General features: G+C 35.9%; 1 protein-coding gene across 4 annotated transcripts in view; it reads right to left on the bottom strand.

Moving 5' to 3' along the window:
- GRM7 (glutamate metabotropic receptor 7) overlaps nt 1-26,054 on the bottom strand; it is an 876,035-nt gene that overhangs the window by 584,245 nt on the left and 265,736 nt on the right. For all 4 annotated transcript variants that reach the window (XM_053897751.1, XM_019428303.2, XM_019428301.2 and 1 more), the window contains exon 2: nt 18,179-18,395. In XM_053897751.1, coding sequence (XP_053753726.1) covers nt 18,179-18,395 — 217 coding nt within the window. The remainder of the gene's footprint in view (nt 1-18,178; nt 18,396-26,054) is intronic.

Below are 26,054 nucleotides of genomic sequence, written 5' to 3'. Positions count from 1 at the left end.
CAAAAAAAGCATGAATTTGGAAGCTTTGGAGAGGGTTAAGAAGAAGAGTCTGACTTGTATCACCTCTCCTCCAAGGAGACACAATTCAGTGCCAGATGAGATCTTCTCAGTACACGATTTCTCCTGGGGATTAAATAAGAGCATGGGACTGAATGTTTGTCTTCCCCAGCTATATGGGACATTAGCAAAGAGTCTCAGTTCTGTCTCACACCATCAGATTATGGAGTCATGAGCCATGGGGGGTTGGAAGAGGTAGAGAGAGAGGCACACAGGACTCTCAGAAGAAAGGGATATAGATCCCACTAACTTCATTTCAGACTCCATCAAGAAATCCACCCATGACCTGATGGGTACACCTTGTCCACAAATCACCTTAGCTTGCCCACAGGCATCCCCAGTGCCGTGTACACCTCATCCACACACACTTCCAAACTATGGTGGGCTCTCTATACATGCACCGAAAGGTAGCAAGCCTGAGCTTTGGCAGACATCTGATGAAAATGCCATCATGAATATGTGAGCCAGGAAAAAGCCCACAAAATTGAACTTTAGCTCCACCACCTGCCATGGTACAATGCAGGATCAAGAAAAGACACACAAGCTTAAGAATCCTGCTACAATAGGAAGCAAGAAACATAAAGCACAGATACCCAAAGGAAGACTGAGGAAACCTCAGACTCCCTATCAAAATGTTGGAAGTCATTTCTCTCCTGAAGTCAGTTAGTAATGACTTGAGAGGTGACCACTACTGCAAATTCAAAGATAGCAACACAATACTTCAAAGAATATGGAACATCAAGGAAACGAGAGACCACCAAAGAATCACAGTAATCTTTCAGTAATAATCCCAAAGACATGGAGATCCACAATTTATACAATAAAGAATTCAAAATAACTATTTTGAGGAAACTCAATGAGCTACAAGAAAACAACACACAAACAAAATGACAACTTTAACAAAGAGATAGAAATCATAAGAGTCAAATAGGAATTCTGGAGCTAAAGAGTACAATGAATGACACAAGAAATGCAGTGGAGAGCGTCAATACCAGAATGGATCAAGCAAAAGAAAGAATCCATAGATTAGAAGATAGGAACTTTGAAATTATCTAGTCTGAAGGGAACAAAGAAAAAGGAATAAAAAAAGAATGAAGAAAACCTATGTGATCTATCAGATATCATCAAAAGAAGCATTTTATTCATTATCAGAGTTTCAAGGGGGAAGTGATGGAGAAGAGTGCAGAAAGCTTATTTGAAGAAATTAATGCCTGAGAACTTTGCAAATCTGGGGAGAGATTCAGATATCCAAGTTTATGAAGCTCATAGGTCACCAAACAAACTCAATTTAAAGAGATCTCCTCCAAGACACATATAAAAATCAAGGGAACTCTCATAAAGCAATCGGCAGATGTCTCTGCAGAAATCGTAAAGGCCAGGAGAGAGTAGGATGATACACACAAAGTGATGACAGAAAAATAATGATAAAAAATTAAACCAAGAAAGCTCTATTTAGCAAAGTTTTCTGTCAAAAATAAAGAAGAGATGAAGATTTACCCAGTTAACAAAAAGCAGAGGAAGTTCATTATTAGACTTGCCTTAAAAAAAAAAAAATGCTGAAAGGAGTTCTTCAACTGAAACTGAATGGCAGCTGACTAATAACAGGAAAATGTGTGAAAATATACAACACACTGGTAAAGGTAAGGATACATCAAATTCAGAACACTCCAACACTGTTATGTGGTATGTGAACCACTTAACTCTAGTATAAAGGTTTAAAAAAAGTATAAAGAAACTATAGTTACAATAATAGGCTAACGAATATATAATATAAAAAAAGGCAAATTGTGACATTAAAAGCCTAAAAGGGTGGGGGAATAAGAGAGTAGAGTTTTTGTATGAAATCAAAGTTATCAGCCTTAAATAGATATTATATCTATATGATGTTTTATGTAAGCCTTTATAAGAGTCACAAAACAAAAAGCAACAGTAAATAAAAGATAACAAAAAGGAAATCAAAGCATACCACTAAGAAAAATCACCAATTCATAATCAGCAAGACAGGGAGAAAGGGACAAGAGAAACTACAAAATAGCCAGAAAGCAATTAATAAAATGTCATTAGTAGTCCTTACCTATCAATAATTACTCTTAACGTAGATAGATGAAATTATTAAGTCAAAAGGCAGAGTGGCTGAATGGATTCAAAAAACAAATGAAGAAAAATAAGCAAACAAAACAAACAAACAAACAAACAAACAAACAAAAAACAAGACCCAATATATGCTGCCTACAACAGACACTTGAGCTTAAAGGAATTACATAGGCTCAAGGTGAAGGGACAGAAAAAGATATTCCATGCAAGTATAAAACAAAGGAAAACAAGAGTTACAATACTTACATCACACAAAATATACTTTAAGCCAAAAACCATAATACCATGTCTCAAAGGCTATCTACTATTAAAGTGAGAACATTTATTTGGAAAAATGAGATCCTGAAAGTTGGAATGGGGACATATAGAAGACCTTAAAAGAGGTAAGAACATTAAATCATTGTATTCTGATAAGTATTTTAACTTTAGAAGTGGACTTTTCATTCCCATATGAGAGGATTAACTGAGTATGGGGAAAAACAACAAACAAAAACACAAAAGAAAAAAAATAAATAAACCTCAATAAGAGACAAAGGAAGGCCATCAGAAGGGCACCTGGGTGGCTTACTTAAGCATCTGACTCTGGGTTTTGGCTCAAGTCATGATCTCACAGTTCATGAGTTCAAGCCCCACATTGGGCTCTGCACTGGTGGCACAGAGATGAGCTTAAGATTCTCTCCCCCTCCCTCTCTTTCCCTCCTCTGGTCACGTTCGAAAGAAAGAAAGAAAGAAAGAAAGAAAGAAAGAAAGAAAGGGAGAGAGAGAGAGAGAGAAAGAAAGAAACAAAGAGAGAAAGAAAGAAAGAAACAAAGAGAGAAAGAGAAAGAAAGAAAGAAAGAAAGAAAGAAAGAAAGAAAGAAAGAAAGAAAAATTTAAAAACGGTCATCAGATAATGATAGTCAACTCATCAAGAGACTATAATAATAATAAATATATACGCATCCAGTATCTGAGCACCTAAATATATTAAGCAAATACTAACAGATTTGAAGACAGAAATAAACAACAGTACAATAATAATGGGGGGCTTCAGTAACCCACTTTTACCAATGGATAGGTCATCCAGGCAGAAAATCAATATGGAAACATTGAACTTCTACTTTAGCCCAAATGAACCTAACAGACATATATAGGACATTTCTGCCAACAGCAGCAGAATACAGATTTTTGTCCAGTTCTCAGAAAACATTCTCTAGGATAGATCATATGATAGGTCACAAAACAGTTCTTAGAAAATTGAAGATCAAAATCATACCAGGTGTCATTTACAACCATGATGATATAAAACTAGAAATCAATAACAGGAAGAAAACTGGAAATTTCACAACATGTGAAAATTAAACAACACACTCCAGAGAAACAAAAAGATCAAAAAAGAAATCAAAAAATACTTTGAAACAAATGAAAATGGAAACACAACATATCAAAACTTATGGGATATAGAAAAAGTAGCTGTAAGAGGGAAATCTATAGCAATACATTTCTACATTAAGTAGAAAAAAATAAAACAAGCAAAAAAACAAACAATTAAGCCCCAAGTCAGGCATAAAGGAAATAACAAAAATTTGAGCAAAAATTTGAGCAGAAATAAATGAAATAGCAGAAAATAATGACAAAAGTAAGAGCTATTTTTTTGGAAAGAATAACAAACAAAATTGACAAATTTTAGCTAGACAACTAAGAAAACAAATTTAGCTAAATAACTAAGGAGAAAAATCAAATAAAATAATAAATGAAAGAAGAGACATTACAAATGATACTACAGATGAAATAAAGTTCTTTAAAGACTACTGTGGATAATAATGTACCAACAAATTGGATGACACAGAAGTGGATAAATGTCTAGAAACATACAACGTAGCAAGAGCAAATCACAGAGACACTCTGACAAGCCAATAATTAGTAAGAAGACTGAATAAGTAATCAAAATCTCCCAAAAAAAGAAAAGCCTAGTACCAAATGGTTTCCCTGGTTACTTCTACCAATAATTTAATGAAAACCTAATGCAAATTCTTCTAAAACATTAAAGACAATGGAAAATTCTCAAATTCAATTTATGAGGACAGCATTATTCTGATACCTAAGCAAGAAGACGATACTACAACACAAGTGCAGGCCTGTATCCTTGATGGATATAGAAAAAAATTCTCAACAAATCTACATATGTTGTATGCCTGAAACTAATGTAACATTTTTTGTCAAGTATACATTAATGACTAACTAACTAACTAACTCAATAAATAAATAAATAAATAAATAAATAAATAAATAAATAACATTAGCAAGCTGAAATCAAAACACACTAAAATGATCATATACCAATAATCAGGCAGGATTTTTCCTGGGGGTACAAGAATGGTTCAACATGTAAAATCAATAAAGGTGATACATTACCTTAATAGAATAAAAGGGGAAAAAAGCATACATACGGTTAATCTCAACAGATGCAGATAAAGCATCTGATACTACATCCTTTCATGATAAAACTCTCAACAATTGGGTATATTAAATAAAATTTTAAAAAATTGGTTATAGAGAGATTATGCCTCAACATAATAATATGGCAAGCTGACAACTAAAATCATATTCAATGGTGATAGGTTGAAAACTTTTTCTCTAAGATCAGGAACAAAAAAAGGGTATCCACTCTCACCACTCCTATTCAACATAGTACTATGTATCCTACACAGAACAATCAGGCAATAAAAAGAAACAAAGGTATCTAAATAGGAACACAAGTAAAATTATCTTTGTTTATAGATGATATGGTCTTACACATAAAAATCCTAGAGGCTCCACCAACACTGATAGAACTAATAAACAAATTCAGTAAGGTTTCAGGATATTAAGTAAATATGCAAAAATCAGTTGTGTTTCTATTAAAAAATAACAAACTATCTGAATTACAAATAAAGAAAACAACCCCATTCATAATAGCATCATAAGCAATAAAATAGGAATAAATTTAACTGAGGTAAAAGTTTTGTACAATCAAAGCTATAAGAATTTAATGAAAAAAAATTGAAGACACAAGCTAATTGGAAGATATCCCATGTTCACAGGTCAGAAGAATTAATATTGTTAAAATGTCCAAAACCATGTTTAGAGTCAATTCAATCCTTATCAAAAGTCTAGCAGGGGCGCCTGGGTGGCTCAGTTGGTTGAGCATCCGACTTCAGCTCGGGTCATGATCTCACAGTCTGTGAGTTCGAGCCCTGTGTCGGGCTCTGTGCTGACAGCTCAGAGCCTGGAGCCTGCTTCAGATTCTGTGTCTCCCTCTCTCTCTGACCCTCCCCCGTTCATGCTCTGTCTCTCTCTGTCTCAAAAATAAATAAACGTTAAAAAAAAAAAGTCTGGCAGCATTTTTCACAGAAAAAAAATAATCCTAATATTCATGTGAAACCAAAGACTCTGAATAGTCCAAATCATCCTGAGAAAGAACAAATCAGGAAGCATCAGGTGTCCTGACTTCAAACTATATTACAAAGCTATAGTAATCAAAAGAGTATAATGTTGGCATTAAAAACACACACAGATCAACAGAACTGAATAGAGAGCTGAGAAAATAAACCCCCTCAATTAATATTTGTCAAGGGAGACAAAAATACTCAATGGATGAAGAATAATGTCTTCAATAAGTGGTACTGCGAAATTGGATAACCAATGCAGAAGAATGAAATGGAGTCTATCTTATACCACTCATAAAATTTAACTCAAAACAGATAAATGACTTAAACAAAAAACCTGAAGCTATATAATTCCCAGAAGAAAACAGAAAAAATTATCCTTGATACTGGTCTTGGCACTGTTTTCTGTTGTTGTTTTGTTTTGTTTTTTGTTTTTTTTTGTTTTTTTGTTTTTGATATGACATCGAAAATCACAAGCAACCAAAGCAAAAATAAGTAAGTAGGACTATAACAAACTAAAAGTTTCTGCACAGCAAAAGAAATAATCATTGAAAGGCAACCTACAGAACGGGAGAAAATATTTTCTAATCATGTATCTAATAACAACTTGATATCCAAAACATACAAAGAACTCATGCAACACAATAGTGAAAGAAAGAAAGAAAGAAAGAAAGAAAGAAAGAAAGAAAGAAAGAAAGAAAGAAAGAAAGAAAGAAAGAAAAAGAGGCAGGAAGGAGAAAGAAAAAAACAATCTGATTAAAAAATGGGCAGAAGAGCTGAAAATACATTTTTCAGAGCAGATGTACAAATGGCCAACAGGTACATGAAAAGATGCTCAACATTACTAATCATCAGAGGAAAGCAAATCAAAACTGCAATGAGGGGTGACTGGGTGGTTCAGTCAGTTGAGCTTCTGACTCTTGATTTTGGCTCACGTAATGAGAATGAACCCCATGTTGAGCTCCATGCTGAGAATGGAACCTGCTTAAAATTTTCTCCCTCTCTCTTCCCTTCTCCCCCACTTACCCTCTTTCTCTCTAAAATAAAAGCAAATAAATAAAGGCTTTAAAACGGCAATGAGATACCACCTCACACTTATTGGAATGGCTATGATCAAAAAGAAGAGAAAAGTATTGGTGAGAATGTGGTGGAAAGGGAACCCTGTGCACTACTGGCGGGAATGTAAATTGGCACAGCCACTATAGAAAATAGTATGGAGGTTCCTAAAAAATTTAAAAATATAACTATCATATGATCCAGCAAATAGACTTCTGGGTATGTATCCAAAGGAAATAAAATCAAACTTGCAAAGAGATGTATGCCCTCCCATGCTCCTTGCAGCATTATTCATAATAGCCAAGAAGGGGAAACAACCTAAGTGTCCATCTATGGATAAATGGATAAAGAAAATTATATATTTATAATGATATATATATATGTGTGTGCGCACACACACACACACACACACACACACATACAGTAAAACCCTGGATTGCAAGTAACTTGTTCTGTGAAAGTTCTGCAAGATGAGTACACATTTCTAATAAATTTTAACTTGATAAAGGAACAATATCTTGCAATATGAGTAGTACATGAGGCCAAATGTCACATGATCACAACTGAACCAATGGTTCTTGAAATTTGCTTTGATATACAAGGGCTTTGGATTATAAGGATGTTTCCAGAATGAATTATGCTCACAAACCAAGGTTTTACTATATATAATATATATAAATTATAATATATATATATATATATATATATATATATATATGTATATATTTCACTGTTGTTCAGTCATTAGAAAGAAGGAAATCCTGCCATTTGCAACAACATGGATGGACCTTGGAGACATTATGCTAAAGTGAAGTAAGTCAGACAAAGAAAGACAAATGCTGTATGATACCACTTATAGGTGGAACGTAAAAAGCCTAACTCATAGAAACAGAGTAGAATGGTGGTTGCCAGAGGTTGGGAGGCGTAGGTGGCTAGGAGATGTCAGTCAAATGGTACACTTTCAGTTAGAAGATGAATAAATGCTAGGGATCTAAGGTACAGCATGGTGATTATAATTAACAACACTGTATTACATACCTGAAGGTTGCTAAGAGAGCAAATCTTAAATATCCTTACTACAAAACAAAATGGTCATCATGTGAGGCAACAGATGTTAACTAGCCCTACAGTGGTCATTATTTTGCAATATATAGGTGTTTAAAAATCATCACATTGTATACCTTAAACTTTCACAATGCTGTATGTCAATTATATCTAAATAAAGCTGGGAAAAAATATAGTGACAGCCCAATAAATAAATAATGCAAACCCTCAAGAAGAATGCAATCTGTGAGTCTAATGTAAGCCATTCCAGTTTCTACATCCTATCTTAGTTCCTCCCTGGTTACTGTTGAACAAAACACCCATAAGAAGAGACTGTATAGCAAAATTAACATTACTTACTCAAAAGTGTGGAGAGTGAAATGTGTACCAAGTGCATTACCATATAACAGGATTTTAGAAAATAACACTCATGATCCTGATATAAAAGTAAGTATTAACAATGTTTATGCCAAAGAATTTTGTACCCTCTAGCATTACGAGTTCAAAAACAACACACTTCTATATAATTAGTCATCACTTATCAAAATTTCTGTCGTTAAAATTCTGACAACTTTATCTTTCCCAGGAAATCAACCTTCTTTGATAAGAAATACACCAAGTTTGTGTGTGTATTATTGATTTTTTTTAATTTTTAAAAATTTAAATGCAAAGGATCACTAATACTCTAAGAAAAAGAAACCGTTTTTGCAAGTGGACATTTTTAGTTAAGTATTCATTTATTTAGGCACTTCTAATATGTAGCTCTAATTATTCTCTTAAGACCTATATCATTATCACGATAACTTTTCTTTTAATATTTTCCCTTGTGTGTAAAAATCTATGTTGTAACTATATACTAGTTTCTCAAAGGGTCACCATGACAGTATGACCTAAAAAGAGTGATGGCATCCCACTGATATCTATCTAAAAAGGAGTTTACTTGACAGTTAATGCCAACTCTAAAATATTAATGTAATCAAATAATGTCATCTAATGATCATTAGCAATATGTTTAAAGTTTTTGCTATTTAAGATATCCAGCCAAAAGAGTAACAAGAAATGTGAAAAAATCAGGAATAGGAATATTTGGAGCTACCCAAGGTCAAAGCATTTCAAAATCTTAATGTAGTTTGTGTTTAGGATAGCTACTGATCCTTCAGTTTGCCTGAGAGTGCTAATGCAACTGATGGAAAGCTTTGTAGAATTACCTATAATCTCTTGAAAGATTTAACAGCAGGGATCCATTTGTCAAATAAAAGGAAAACAGAACCAACTGTGCAGGTCTCAAAGAGGCTACATTTACACACATCAAGTTGTTCAAAATACAAAATTATTTAGGAAGGAGCTGAAGTCCAGTAAATAGATATTTTGAAGCAACCTATTATTAATCTAAGGTTTCTTGGACTAGAGTATTTGTTTTTCAGAACTATCCATTTGACTGTTTCCAGTGCCCACATCCTTGCCATCATTTTGATGAATGCATTTTTCTGCGTGGATTCTGTTTAAACCTCTCTTCCCCCTTACTTACCTATCCCAGTGGAATGAAACCCCGGGAAGCCTCTGGAAAAGGCAACCAAGAAGATAATATATTTTAGACCGTGACCTTCCCCAAATTTTGGTTAGGTCACTGACATTCCATTGGGAAATGTCTCTTCCCCACTGTGTATGGTCTTAATGGGACTCAAAATCAAGGTTCCTACTTTCCCACAACCAAAACATATGCACGCCAAAAAAGCATTTGAACTCTGTGTATTTCTTTCTAGTTTTATAAGCTAACTGATATTCTTCTATTTTTTCTACTGAAATCTCTCTCTCTTCTTGATATCCTTCAAAACCTATGAGAATCAAATGAGAGTCTTTTCCAATGAACACTTTTGTAAAGACTGAGAAAAGAAAGCTTCACTTGAAGGCTGAATGCGACGTTACTAAGTAGGGAGAATAAATCAAGCATTCCGTTTCTAAAGTTCAGTGGGTATAATATTATGCAAAATCATGGTTACTTTCCAAAATAAACTACCCCAGAACAACCCAACTGACCAAGGGATTCTATTGCCTAATACAGCCCTTGACAAAAGTTGATCTAAGTTCCTTTTCACTTCATCTTTAATCTCAGTACCACAATCCCATGTCTTTTCTCTCCTAAGCATGTGCAACATATGGTAATCATATCAAGTAGGTGAGAAAAGGAGGAGTTCACTCTATCTTCAGATCCTTTCATATACCTCCATGATGCTCAGGTACAATGAAAGTATGTAGAAGAGGTGAGAAGGAATTACTGAGATGTCTTTTCCAGTGTCTATTCCTTCATGCAGCAAAACTACTCTGTCATCATCTATTTCCAGTCCCACATCAACAATGACAGTCTATTATTGCCTGGCAGAAACCCATCCTTTGCAATCAGTTTGATATGCATCTGAGAACTGCCTGAACAAGGAAAGAGTAGTTTTCTCAACAAATATGCACTGACTTTACAACTCAAAGAGCAGTATGCTGACTCCTGGTCAGTTACTACAGGACTTGGGACCAGAACCAGAAGTTCTTGGCTCAAAAGCCAGAGCATTTTCTGCAATAGTTTCCATGTTGTGTGGGAGAACATTTTACATCACAGTAATTTAAGACTCATAATTTTTTTCAAAGCAATGCTATTTTTCTTATACCATTTAAAATTTAAAATACCATTAGATAATTTTCTTTTGGGTTTTTAATATGACTCTCTTTTCCTAAAATGTCACTCATTACCCCAGTTAGGTAAACCTTATCTGCTAACTCCTAAGTACTCTGAGGCTTAGCGAAGCATCTACCTTCTTCCAGAGTCCTCCCTTTCGGCATGCCCCAACAAGGCTCTTTTCATGGCTCTACTTATGTATTTCTAACCTTAGAAAGCAAGGATTATTATTATTTTTGTTTTGTGCTTTTTACTACTATAATTATTTATAACTATTATCCGACACAGTATCTGACAGAAAGAAAATACTCAGACATGCACTGGATGAATGTAAGGTAAATCAGCAGATTTTTTATGTCAGATCTTTCCTCCTATAAAGTCAGTTTATTATAACAGATTAATAACAAGTTTAGAAAGCCAAAATTGGAAAAACTTCTAACAGTTTCATGGTACCAACTACAGCCATGAAATCATCATCTCTTCCATTATTAAGAATTTTTAAATTCAAAGTGGATTTATTGAACGTAATATATATTGGACATTATCTGAGCATAGAGTGTTGAAAGACAAATACAACATAATGCCTATCCTCAATACACTTATAATGGGAGAGGATAATTAGACAGATTACAGTAACACACAACCAATTCCATGACAGAGTTATACCAAAGCTGTTACAGAACTCACAGAAGAGAGTTCTACTCACTCTCAATTATATTAATGAAGGTAAAAGCCAAACAACTGAGGTAAAGCCTGTCTAGATCAAGTAGAAAATAAATTATAAATTTTAATTATTATTACTGAAATTATGCTGGACAACCCACAGAATCAGTGGGAGGCCAGGGAGTCAAAGACAGAAAATGAGCCTAAACAAAGGATGACTGAGCTGTTAGGAACAAAGCCAAAAAAGGTGTCACAGAACTAAGTTAGCTGGGGCACTGTTGCCACTAGTCATGGAATGAGGAGTTGGAGATTATACTACTGCTGCCCATTCATGCTGGACACCTCCTCCCCTCCCAGAAACATGGGTAACACTGCTGTTGTTGCAAAAAAACATGGGTTTTTCCATTGCTCCTGCTTCTTTGTGCCCCAACTCTTGATTCATCTATGGTGGGTATATCTGATTAGCCAAGACTGGGTTACATGGCTGTGCCTTGGCTTCAGGGGAGGCTGGGAAGATGAATACCTGACCCTTTTAGCTCTATAGCAGTATGCAGGCTTGTTTTCTCCTCAAGACTTGTGCAGATGGGCATTCTCTATGAATTTATTCAGGGAGGTAGACTTAAAATGGAGTGCTGTTAAAATAGACAAATGTATACACAGCAATCAAAAATAGGATCATGAAGGAAGATTAAGTCAGGGATAGCTTTTCCCAAGGTGTTAAGTTAAAAAAAAAAAAAACAAATTGGAGTTATCTGGCAGCCCAAGCAGAAGCATAGCATTTGCAATGGAACAGAGCCTCCTGATAGTCACAGAAGGTTGATTGTGTGGCAGGTAGAGAGAGTACATATGGAGGCTTGTATGGGAATACAAGTGGGCAAGGATAGTATGGGAATGAGACTGGTGATTAAAGCAGACACTAGATTAGAAAGAAGCTATATGCCATGCTAGATCTTTTACTTAACCCTCTGGGGAAAGAGAGGCAACAGACGATAATGAAATGGCTTTCTTGGTATTTTAGAAAAATTATCATTATAGCTGAATGAATACTATTGGAGGGGCTAATCTGGAGGCATGGATAGCTGTGGCTATGAATGAAGGTGAATCAAATGTGGCCCAGAACTAAATGGTAATGATGATGTGGCTAAGGAGTCACCTCTAAGATGTGCTAATAAATGGAGTATGAGTTAAAATTTTAAATGTTGTGGGGCGCCTGGGTGGCTCAGTCGGTTAAGTGTCCAACTTCAGCTCAGGTCACGATCTCACGGTCTGTGGGTTCGAGCCCCACGTTGGGCTCTGGGCTGATGGCTCAGAGCCTGGAGCCTGCTTCCGATTCTGTGTTTCCCTCTCTCTCTGCCCCTCCCCCGTTCATGCTCTGTCTCTCTCTGTCTCAAAAATAAACGTTAAAAAAATTTTAAATGTTGTGCTAACCACAGAAAATCCAAAAAATAAAATAAAAAAAAAAATAAAGTCTCTTCTTCAGGAATTTACAGTTCAGTTTTAAGGACAACTGAAGATAAATGATACCATGAGAGTCCTTGTGATTTTGTATTTTGAAATTTAGACTTTGAATGTTTAATGCCTGTATTTAAACTAGGACCACTGAACACTTCATTCAGGAAATACTGTAACTACATATAAAAATGCCTCTAAGTTTTCTATAGTCACCATGGCATAGACAGAGACAGGCATACAGAAGAAAGAAGGAAGAAGGAAGAAGGAAGAAGGAAGAAGGAAGAAGGAAGAAGGAAGAAGGAAGAAGGAAAGGAAAGGAAAGTTTATCCTGAAATTCACCTTAGATGGAGGCATTGGGAATTACAGACTGTTGCATCATACTGCTTTAAGTTTTGTGGGGGGATCATAAGAGAGAAGAATGTCGTGTGACCCACAAGTCACAAAATTATATATCATGAAATTTTATGTCATAAGTGCTTCTTCTACAGGCTTTGTTTTTCTAAAGGGCAAAAGAAGAAATGCAATTCCTCCTTCCTTCTCTCCTTCCCTTAAATGTTTACTAAATGCCTTTTATATGTCAAATACTGCAGTAGATGATAGGGGTGTAAAGCAAAAATCATTGACCTCATAGAGGTTATGGGAGGATGGGGAAGACTGACAATTCATACACAACGAAGGAGAATGTTGCATTTCAGAAGACAGAGAGCACAGAATCCTGTAATAAGCAACTAGTTCTGAGATCTTAAAAGACTAAGGGCTGTATAAAAGTTATTAATTGTCAATTAAGTCTCACCTAATTATTCTAGAAAATTATTCTAGGAAAAAATATTCTAGGCTAAAATAAAGTATTAAATAAAAATAAATTCTACAGTTTATCTGAATAAGAATGGTAATTACTTTATAAGACAAATTGAAATATCTGTTTAATTAAGTGATTGGCATGAAATACTCAAAGGATAGTTCAACTGTTATTTCAGGTTTTGAAAAGTTGACATATATTATGGTACCATGGCAGTAGTAAATCATTACTATTTGTGTCATATTGTGAAGGAATGGTCATGGGATTCTCCTGAAAATTGTCTCGCAAAGTCTAAGAATCACATGTGGTGTCCTTACTCTCATAATCCTTGAACTGAATTTGCTTCAAAAATCTGGAATATACTAATGGTGTAAATACTCTCATAAGTATTTACTTTTACCTTCACTTAGAGGCATCTGTATCTCTACTTTAGGCTATTTAGGTTATTACATCAACCTGAACTTTAAAGTGGATTGAGAGTGAACTGTCTCATTCCTTGTGATATTAAGCAATAAATTGCTTTCATTGCTGTTGCATGTGCATTCATTCAAACACACAGGGCAATTTGTGCAAGTATAACTATTCAACAAAAATCTCATCATCTGAGAAAATCATGTTACGGTCCTCTCTGAAATTTCAACAAGGAGCCGCATCTATGCATATTTCAATTTCCCACAACTACACATGAGAGGAGAATTACTGAGATTTTCCTTGACAGCATAGAGAAGATATATGCCTAGGTTTCCATGTTCCAAACAAATTACTTGGCCTCCTGTTGAAGGATGGCTTCTTTCTTCAAACATCATTGTCTTCACTTGTGCTATCAGAGTATGGTAAAGGAGAGCTCACCCATGTTCTTGACTATGGGCATGGTAGATACACCTCAGGCGGTAGTTCTACAAGTAGCCTCTGCTTCAGGACTTAAATCTAAAGTAAATTTTGGAACTAAAGTATTCTGAAAGGGTGAAACTCTTAAAGACATTTATAAAAGAGAAGAAGCATAATCTTCAAAGTCAAATGGTTATGAATGGGAGTAACCCCTTCAAGCCTGCTAGCGGTACATAGAAACATCCCTCACTCTCATCCCTCTCTCTTTCTCTGTCTCACACACACACACACACACACACACACACACACATTACATACATAGGACAATTTGAACAGTTAACTTCTTTTTCTTAATGATTCTCAAGCATTTTTTAAAGTTTATTTATTTATTTTGAGACAGAGACAGCATGAGTGGAGGAGGAGCAGAGAGAGAGGGAGAAGGAGAGAGGGAGAGAGAGGGAGAGGGAGAGAGGGAGAGAGAGGGAGAGGGAGAGAGGGAGAGAGAGGGAGAGAGAGAATCCCAAGCAGACTCTAGGCTGTCAGCTTGGAGTCCAATGCAGGGCTCAAAGTCACGAAATCAAAAGATTGTGACCCGAGCCAAAACCAAGAGTTGGACACTTAACTGACTGAGCCACGTAGGCGCCCCATCTTCTTATGCTTCTTATATAATGAAAGCATATTATCAAAAATAGCAACTCACTATTATATATATATATGTAACTTATATCATATTATATAATTATATATACAACATATATATATAACCTTGAAGCTATAACTAAAGGCAAAAGTCATCTATCACTTGCATTATTTTCAAATTTTTATAACTCAAATAACTCTACTAATTTATAGAGAACTGGTGTGATGCATTAATAATAATCTGGTATTGTTGGGTGTTACGTGATTCCCTATATATGATGTTATTTACTTTACTAACCTGATGAATCAGGTACTAACTGCATTCTCTACATGAGGAATCAGAGACCTGAAAAGTTAAATCATGTATCAAAAGTTTTACAGCATGAAAGTAATAGCATCTGTTAACTCAAACCTACATGTTCCTGACACCACAGTGCTTGCTTATCTCTGTGCCATGTCACCCCTCCTACACATGCACGTGGACCTGTATCTTTGAGGACCAGGTTCCACAGTCATCAGACAAGAGAAAAAGTAGACATTTAAAATTATCCTTGGGGTGCCTGGGTGGCTCAATAAGTTAAGTTTCCGACTCTTGATTTTGGTTCAAAGCACAATCTCATGATTCGTGAGACTGAGATTCTCTCCCTCCCTCTCTCTTTGCCCCTCCCCTGCTCACTCGTGCGCTCTCTCTCTCGCTCTCTCTCTCTCAAACTAAATAAACTTAAAAATATTAAAAGTACCCTTAAAAATTCCCTAAGCATGTATACTTTCAAGAAGTTCCAATAAAGGAAATTTTTCTGCTCCTTTTTATGGTTCTGAATTAGAATATATTGGTGTTTCTTTGAATATCAGAGGAGGCAGTTGGATTACTGTAGAGATAGTGGCATATGAATATGTATCTCTATCTACTGAAGTCACATTTGGGGTAGCAAGATGCTCATATTACGAGGCCACATAAATGAACACAGCTGAAGAAGCAATGGAATCATGTTTCCCCACTCAAGTTTTCTCTAAGCAATGTATACATTGGTGAGTAAAGGTACTACATGCCACTTAAATTGCAATTCTTCCCCCTTCTCTGTTTTTTTTTTCTTTAGGGGTGAGGCAGGGGTGTCTGTTAAGCACATGAGTGAATTCACTTAAATTAATTGCACAAATGCAACAGTTTCGATTAAGTTTACTGTAAGTACATAATGAATATTATAATACTTATAGGAAGAAAACTAATCTGCAAGAAATTACCTAAACCCTCAGTGTTTTCTTGCAATTCTGCAGCTGGCTTTTTAGTTACTCTCATCCCCAATTCAAAGGCTCTCCGATTGAAGGATCTCATCTGAAATGGCTGCTGAGGATACAATCTTTATTTCTGAGCTGGGTTATTTCAATGTATGTTTAGCTAAAGTTATGAGCTGGGAGTTGATACCATATTACCATAAAGGCTTTTCCTTTTTGCAGTGTCATTATACAGCAGACTCTGATATTATATCTTAAGTTTTCACCAAGTGACACTAGGAATAAACAACCATATGAAATTCACCACTGACCTGTCTAGAAAATATAGCTCTTTATAAAAGATCCAGAGCAAACATTTGTCTTGTTCCTGTCCCTTACCGGACAATCAACATAATTTTGACCTTATGAACACTGTAAATTTTGTAACAAAATGAGTAGTGCTCTTTGCTTTGTCCAGCATAAAAGATCAGCATTAAATTTGAGACCCACTTGCAGCAATAACATAGAATAAGATGGTATCTGAACTTTATCTCTGAGTTTCATCTTACTATTTTACCCATATTTTCTCTTTAACTTGTCTTGTCTATTGGCTTTTACACTCATATTTTAGTTATTGCTCTAAATTGGCTTCTAGCATTTGGGTCAAAGCAGAAGTCAAAGAAACAAAGAAAGAAATAAAAACACAATTATCAAAAGTGATTAGGTATTTCTTTGGAAATGCATGAAGTCGATTATTAATGACTCCTACAAATCATGGCATGCATGATACAAGAACATAGGATTTCTTTCCTAATCAGAAAATTTCTAACTGAATTATATTAAGTACGTTTCCCTTGGAAACACAGCAGCTGGGACAGCAGTAGTGAATGAGGCGGACATGATCCCCTAGTAGAGTCTAGGGGGCAAAATAGAAAACATCACCACCAACAAATTATACTACCATGTAACAAGTGCTGTGGGAAAAGACACTAGAAATACAAGGTCAAGCAAATAGAACCAAGGCAATTTGGGGAAAGTTTATATTAACCTAGAAATGGCATTTAGGATGAGACCTATGAACGATCAAAAGTTATCTAGTCAAAGGTACTAAGAGTAAGAATATTTCAGTCAGAAGGAAAAGTAATGCTTCCAGTGAATTATTCAAATTAGAGCTAATGATAATGTACTGACTTAAAATCATGGGATTTACACAAGCTCTGGCCTCCTTTCAGTAGCCATGTGCAGATACATGCCAATGCTTTACATTTCTGGGTATATCTGTAGTCTGAGTCAAATATTCAAAACCATGTCTTCAAGATTTATGACATCTTTCCTTATGAAAAGGACCTCTGTTTCTATCACCTTGTTTGTTTGTTTGCTTTTATGATTAGTTAACTAATCCAGTCAATAACAATTTAGATTAGATGAAATACTCACAACCAAATGGAGGACCTAACATTAGCATTAAGAACTTTACAGGAACATCAAAGCATGTGTTTTTTTAAATATATGTTTACTACATCCAATATTTCCATTAGGGGAAGTCTAAATATTTATTGCCAGAATTTCTAAGTGCAAGAATTTTATCTCATTTTTCAAAATCTGCCCAATGAAAACCAGCTGGCCAAACAGCTGAACCCTTTACTTCCATTTTGAGCTAAATAAACATAAAAGAATCTACTACAAGCACTACTTAATTGAACCTTTTTTCTCAAAATAATCTAAAGTTCCAAAGATTATTTGTCTAAATACAGGCTATAGCCTAGATAATTTATTTAACTTTATTTTGGACAAGTAATTCAGAGCTATCATTGTCATTTCTCTTCAAAGCAAAGGGCCACCATGACCAGGGTCTCATAATTCTAAATAATTCTATGCATTTTGGAGAGGGGCAGAGAGGAAGGGTATGTGTGGAGAGACACATTTAGCAATACTGTCTTAGTCTCCTGTATGCAGACTGCAATCCACACTGTTATTCATTACACAGAAATAAGATACCAAATTTAGTGCACAGCATCTTTTCTCCACTTCTGCTACTAATACTTCCAAGTACTTCAGTTTCACACTTTTGAAAATATTCTCTTCAAAAATGGCAAAGTGTTATAAATGAAGTCTTTACAAATTCACTTAACAGGCAGTAGGGAATGTGAGAGTAGGGCTATGGTGATTATGCACAGTGTGTGTTTAGTAAAGATTGAGAAGAACACTACAAGCCACAGGTATGTGAAGAGGGTCATCTTGACCATTGCAATCTCTTCCTACCTGCCTCTTTGGAAATCTGCGTGAAGGATTCCACACCCTTCTCTCCGTAACTTCCTTCAGATGCAAGGGTAGACACATAATTCCAGCCTAGGGCCTTTACAATGTCCACCATAGCCTGAGCTTGGAAGGAGTCAGGTGGGACCACACGAGAGAAGAAGTCGTAGCGCCTGTCATCACTTAACTCAGGTGCCGTTGACGCGTAACTGATCTGGGGGATCTGGAAAGAAAAGAAAGCACCACATGAGAGAGCACACCACCCGGATGTGAGAGATTTATTTATACTTATGACCACTGACTCACAATACAGGGCTTGCTCAATGTCCAAAGACATTGCACCCAGTAACTATAAACCACCTAAATGCAACCAATCACCTTCTGACAGCACAAAAGACGGTACTTTTGTGCTTTGGCCTTTTGTTTCCTCCTCTGTAGAAGAGGGAATGAGGATGGCATGGAAATCACATGAGTCATGGTAGTTAGGAAAACAAACTTTGTAAACATTCTCACAAACATTCAGAATCATGCTTTGCTTCTTATAAACTATTAGAAACCATCATCACCACCACAACAGAAACACAATCGCCTAACTGGAGTTTGCATAGGATCGGTGTAGTTGACAAAGCCCATGAATATTGGTGGATGTCATCAGACGTCTAACGTTGAGTACCAATCACCTGTGAGGAAATGTCTAAGCAAGCTGCATGCATTATTTCATGGACTCTTCAAAAAATGTTATAAAGTAGCTAAATAACACCCTTAGAACCAGGCTGGAGGCTCTCTGCCACAAGCCCTTCACATCAGTGGTCCCCGCACTTTGGAGGGCCTTCTTTAAAGTTCTCTAAGCTCCTCTTTGGGTGATGGTAGAGGGTTGGCATTCCTGCCTGCATGGAGCCTGCATGGGGGTCTGATTCCCATTTTTCCCACTTAAAGAATCCTCTGGCCCTCTACCTTACACAGGATTAACCAGATGACCCAAGGAGCTCTAGAATTTATAAGGATCATCCTAGGGCCCCATAGCAGGGACCCAGTTCCAGGAGGGTAGCCTAACATGCAGATTGCTCCCCATACCTGGTATAGTACTTTTTCTTAGGATTAAATGAGATAAGGCTACCTAAGTAGGCCTGACACTCTGATTTTAGTTCAGTCAAATTACATATAAATAAAGAGGCCCCATAAAAAAATGTTTGCTTGGGATACCAAATACCCAAGGGGAAGCCCTGAAATAACAATCAGTTAGGACCCTGTCTTAGGTCCTAACCTCAGGACCTCTCACTAATGACCATTACAAGCTCTGTCCCCTCATTCTTCTAACACTAGCATGCAATAGGCTAACACTAGCATGCATTAGTCCACATATAAAAATGAGCAACTTCACAAAATTCTGCCTGCATTCTCTCCCAGGACTCACCCTTGCTTTATCATAAGTATTTCTCAAGTATCTAAAGGCCAGTTTTGATCTTTGCTCAAGCCAAGCCCAATAGTCAACTCTGCTCCAAAGATGCCAAAGCTACACTCAAGGTGATTGTTTGAGCCTTCAAAAAATTCTACTCAATATTAATCTATTCCTAAACCAAATACTGTTGTTTAAAGCTGGTTACCACCTCTGAAAGCTCATTCCTCTACCAATTTTCCTAGGTCTGCATTACTGTTAAGTCATATGGCCTTGGCAGTAGATGACCCACCATGCAGTCCACCCTTGATGTACTTTTTCTCCATGACCATTGGGGGCACTGTCACTGATCCAAAGCCTCAAATCAGGGTGAGAAAGCCTCAGTCTCCAGATGAGGAGCAACATCCTGAGATAGGGGTAGTGAGGTACAGTGGAAATAAAATGGGCTTTAGTATTGACAAGATCTAGAATCAAAGCCTGATGTTTCTCTTCATGAGTGTTTACCTTGGTGAAGTTAGTTTACTTCTTAATGAGCTATCATTAATAAAAGTTTGTTTTGAGGAATAAGAATAATGATTATACATTGCTTAGCATGATGCCTGGGACAGACTGGTTGATTAATACATGGGGGCAATGATAATCCAAACAGAGAACGGTGTGTTTCCTAAGTTAACACATTCCCCTCATTTGACTTCCCAAGTTCTCTGTGACACATTATCACATTCCCCTCATTGTCCTAAGGGAAGGACATAGTTTTATACATTCCTATCATTATCACTTTAGAAATGATCTCTACTATTTACCCAACTCTTTCTTACTGCCAGCTATGTTCTAAAAGTTTATATGCATGAACTTATCCAACCATCAGTAAATATTCTATATTATTATTACCTCATTTTACATAAGAGGAAATTGAAACTTGGAAGTAGAATAATATGACCTTGTGTTAAGTCACAAAGTTGTAAGACAGAGCAGCACCCACACCTGGGAGTGCCTCTGTGTGAACTTGTGAACTCTTAACTACCATACTTTGCTGAATCGCTGGTAAAACATTTTAATAAGAAGAATAAGACAAAGAAGGGAAGTAGATTACTAGAGTTCAGGCCAATTTCTGTCCACAGAACTGACTACAGAGCCACTGAAAGTTTTTTAGTGATCATTCTTAGACTGTTATTCAAACATTTTATGTAAACGTCTTGTTGAAGCTTATACAAATATCTCAGTAGAATGAGCTCCCTATGTTCCATTTATAGTCCCAAGCTTACAAATTTTAGGTAGGAAAACATCAACTGAATAAGAACTCTAGGCAGAAAAAAAGGAAATAGATTAAGGAATGGACAAAGAGAGACGGAGAGAGGTGGGGGGTGGGAGAGAGAGACTTTTTCATATAAGAAATAAAAAGGAAAGAAGCCAAGCATGTCAATTCATTTCCATCAGTTTCAACTTGTGAAAATGTAAAAGCTTCGTGCTGTTGCACAGATGTCTTTACTGCCAAAATCCCTTTCTACCTTTGAAACAGCGCTAATGAAGATACATCCAGTCCTCTACTTGAATTTGCATTTATGTAGCTGCTGTAAAATATCAGAATTATGGAGCACTCCCGATGCTAGTGCATTTTCTAAACTGTGCCCAAATTCAGTAATGAAAATCCTGGTGAAATAGATTGCTTCCCTCACTACCTGCACCCATTGAAAGTGGTCACTATATGTGGTCTAGTTCTTCATTATAAATAAGATGCTCCCAGGTTAAGACTCATATAGTCCTTTAGGATCATGCAAACATCTTATATACAGTGTACTTATTTCTACATTATGCATATGCTAGAATAAGGAATGAAAGAACAAATGGGTTTCATTTCTGTGATAAAAATATAGCTGCATAAGGACATGCCTCCTCAAAGTAAGAGATGAAGGACTGCAAGAATTTATGTAACCTATGAAATATGATCTATGCATTTATTTAAGTATTATGTTGTATATTTACTTATTTTCAAAAGAATGTTTAAGCACACAAAGTAATTATTTTGAAGTATGTGTTATAACTGGTACCTACAACTGGCCAAATTTTATTAGTAGTCTTCAGTTATTGACCTTCACACTCTCCTTGATACCTTAGCACTACTTTTTCTTTCTGTTACTGAAACCCTCCCCTCTTGCCAATCTCCTACGGAAATGCAGAATTGATCTCTTGATGAAGAAAATTTAGTGTAGTGACACTTTGGTTATAGAAAGTAGATATTTCATCTCTTGTTGAAATTTCCTTTCTCTGATTAAAAAGAACATTGGAGGGGGTCACCTGGGTGGCTCTGTTGGTTAAGCATCTGACTCTTGATTTCAGCTCAGGTCATGATCTCATAGTTTCTGAGTTCAAGCCCCACATCTGGCTCCAAGTGAGAGAACAGAGCCCGCTGGGGATTCTCTCCCTCTCTCTCTCTCTCTGCCCCTTCCCTGTTTGCATGCGTGCTCTCTCTCTCATACTATTTTAGTTCTTATAAGCTTAGAGTGTTTAAAGCTATATTAGTTGGAATGTATCCTCTCTTCATAACTGTTCTTTTATAAATGACCATGGGCAATCACACTGTTTAGTTTTCCAGCTGAAATTTTAGCATATTTTTTTCAAGTTTATAATAAAGTTCCATTAAGATTTTGATGAGAATTGCATTATATTTATAAATTAATGTGGGAAGAATTGATATATTTATAATATTTTATTTTCCCTTATGGGAAAATAACTATTTTCATACATTTTGTTGTTCATTCTTTTCTATTAGTAAAACTTTATGACTGCCTCCATGTAGGCCTTGCACACTGTTAACTTTATTTCTAGATAATTAATATTAACTTTATTTCTAGATAATTGCTATTTTTATTGCATTATGAATGATATAACATTTTCATTTTGTTTTCTATTTATTGCTGGTATATAGGAATCTATTAATTTTGTATATTTACTTTGTGACTTACACCCTTGTTAAAATTCTTATTAGTTTTAATAGCTTTCGGTTTATTTTCTTGGGATTTTCAGGTAAGGAACTCATATTATAAAAATTCATTTAGTTTTATTTTTTAATTACATCAGCTAGAATATCCAGGAAAACAGAAATGATAGAGGTGAAAATAGATTTCCTTGTTCACATTTATCCACAGTGAGTGTTTAAAGTCAACTAGAATTTATTCTTATTTCTTATCTTGAAAAATGTATAGTCAAAGGAAGAATTAAGATTATCAGTTAAAATCTTATTTTGACAACATACAGTCTTCAGCTAGAACTCATAGTACTTACTATACATGTCTCCAAATAGTTGAAAAAATATACCTCTCTACCAAGTCTTTTTTTTTTTTTTTTTAATAAAATCAAGGGGTACCTGGGTGGCTCAGTCGGTTGAGCATCTGACTTTGACTCAGGTCATGATCTCACAGTTCATAAGTTCAAGCCCTACATCAGGCTCTGGGCTGACAGCTCAGAGCCTGGAGTCTGCCTCAAATTCTGTGTCTCCCTCCCTTTATGCCCCTCCTCCACTTGCATTCTGTGTGTGTGTGTGTGTGTGTGTGTGTCTCCCTCAAAAATAAATGTTAAAAAATTTAAAAAAGAGAAAATCTCGTTGCTACAATTATTTCTCCCAAGGTATGAATCAAAGTGACAATAATCACAAGATGGAAATTTGTTTCAAGTAATCAAGTTTTTGAATAGTTCTCACACCAGAAAGTAGTCATTTCAAAGTTATGCAGAAGCCATTCTGGACCTTTTTTAAACATTGAAAAGCAAACAAATAAAAACAGCAATAAACCCATCATTCTTCAATTATCAGATGCGACATTTCCCAAACCTATATCTTACTCTTAAAACAGAAAAAGGAAACAACACCAACCAAACAAAAATCCCAATTTACTCAGTTCTTAATCTAACTTTTAAAATATATATGAACATTTAAGATCCTAAGAATTCCTATAAATCTAAGAGAATTAAGGCCAGGGGAAAACTCATTTCAAGAATTTTGGGGGTGCTTGGGAGGCTCAGTCAGTTGAGCATCTGAATCTTAATTTTGACTCAGGGCATGGTCCCAGGGTCGGGAGACTGAGCCCTGCACTGGGCTCTGCATTGAGCATGGAACCTGCTTAAGATTCTCTCTCTGTCTCCCTGTGACACTCCTCCCCATGCACTTGCTCTCTCTCAAAAAAAAAAAAAAAAAAAGACATTTAAATATAACTTACATTCTCTGCACTTCTAAAAACATTCAAGTTTTTAATACTTGTACCCCACAATACAAGTGATTGTGGTAATGGATTTGTTCCGTGGACAGAAAAAATAAGTTAATTTACATCTAGTTCTTGGAACACAGCAATCACTAGGAGATGCACAGGGCTCTCTCCTAATCTTCAATATTCACTCTAGAAAACAGGAGTTCATAGCAAGGTCAATGAGGAGTTCTGAAATGCTGTGGTTTCCTTTGGAAACAAGTGTCACAACTTTCTGGGTACACTGTTAGTTATCTGTGTAATTATCTGTTTATCCTGCTCACCTTTCCTGGAGAGTACTTACCCTCACAAAGAGCAAAGACTTTGTTCATTTTATCACCACTGGACAGCACTGTGAATGAGTAAGACAGCCAACGAATGAATAGAATAACGCTAAGAGAACAGAATCCCTCATCTACCTGGATGGGTGGCAAGAGAGACTCACAGTTTATGGGAGTTATCCCTGCCCTTGTCGGACCTGTAACTGACTGGCAGCTTTAAGCATGGAAGCAAACATCTTCTTTCACCCTTTTTATTTATCCTTGGCCCATGAGTCCTTAGGAGTACCTTCCTCATCATTGGAATGTAGGTAAAGGTAAAGGGATCTAGGGAGTCATTTCAACTGTTCGTTCTGTTTTTTCTCTTAGGCCTGAGACTTGACAATTCAAGACACCTCCAGGAAGCAGCCAGAGTTCAGTCTAACTCTGCAAAACATACTTAAATTTATCATTTTAAACAGGGTCATTCTGCCCTGCTGTCTCCTTAGCTTTTCTCCCTTATACAACCAGGCTTGGATGTCAGACGCAAGAAGCAATTAGTGTTTGGCATCCCAGGTCCTTGGTTCCAGTTAAATGCTTTTACTTTATGTTAACATTGCCATCATCAAATCAAAACAGGAGGAAAAATAAGGAATATATTAAACAAAGCTAGAGAAAATGATTCCATGTCATTTCTAATAGAAAATCAAATGAGTGTGTGATGCACTTTTGCTTTCCAAGTGTTGACAAGATTGAACTCTACTAAATTTAATTTTATCCCATAATTACTACAAAGTCAAACACTTCTAGGCAAAGGGATCTCTTGGGCTTGGAAACAGCACTCCTCTAAGCATCATCATAGTGTCAACGTCTGTCAAAATAACTGAAGACCAAAGTCCAGATTTGGAAGTGATTACGTTAATATTTTTAAAATCCAAATGGTCACCGCTACTCCAACACAAACTCGATTCTCTTCAAAATACATTCCTCAACATTTATAAAATGAAGGAACCACTTCACTTTTTTAGAAAAAAGGAAGGACCTGAAATTGATTTGATGCATTTTGAGCTTCCTCTTCTTTATATTCTAAGGACAGTGCCTGTGACAAGGTCAGTCACCTGGGAACTTCTTAGTTTTGTAAAAGTGAATAAGGTTTACAGTTCCATGTTCCTGGGAAATCTGCATAGCTAGGGAAGGCAATACAAAATGCACTAATGCTTATTCTAGAGGGCAGTTTCCACAAAAATTGTAAAAGGCAATTTTTGAAAGTATCATGTGCAATTAAGATAATGCTTCAGTGTACCTGTTGAGATATTAATGAACTCCCAGTGGGGCATTATTAAGTTCACAGTTAGCAGCAATTTCACTCTTAGTTCTTATTAAGCTTTATTGATATGGATCCCCCAAAAGGGAAAATGAATGAATAACCCTTTCAGGTTCATTCTTTGAAGCATCATTCTCTTCACTTCATACTTACCTCTTCTCTCAATAATATCTCAGTACATATTAGGATGGTTGGACTTTAATATGGATTTTTGGTAGTATTTGTTTCTTTCAAAGCACTTAGTAATGATTAATAACTCCCAATCTATCTACGATCTGGAGGTTCACTCAACTTTAAATTGCTCATGACAGAGATTATCATTAAGTATTGCAATTTTTTTCTTTCATCTTTCATTTCTTTAACTTCATAACACCTTCAACATTTTGTGAGTGATAAAAACCATCTTCTTGAGAGCCAAGAGTTCTACGTGTGGACTGCCAATCAAATTTGTATAATACATGTGTAAAAATGTTTATGTGTTATTGATTTTATTGCTATTGCTTTATTAAATCTCTCTATATACTGGACTTTTAGATGTGTGCTACTTTACACATATAATCTCATGGATTTCTGCAACAACGTGTAACAGGTAAAAATGTTACTGTCATGAATATTCACTGTTTTGCCTTCCTCATCTCCAAGTTTCTAGAGTTGATGTAAAGATAACTGT

Source organism: Panthera pardus, unplaced genomic scaffold (assembly GCF_024362965.1).
Source record: "Panthera pardus isolate Hobbes unplaced genomic scaffold, ASM2436296v1 HiC_scaffold_8, whole genome shotgun sequence".
Taxonomy (NCBI): Eukaryota; Metazoa; Chordata; class Mammalia; order Carnivora; family Felidae; genus Panthera; species Panthera pardus.
This window is presented reverse-complemented; position numbering and strand designations above follow the sequence as displayed.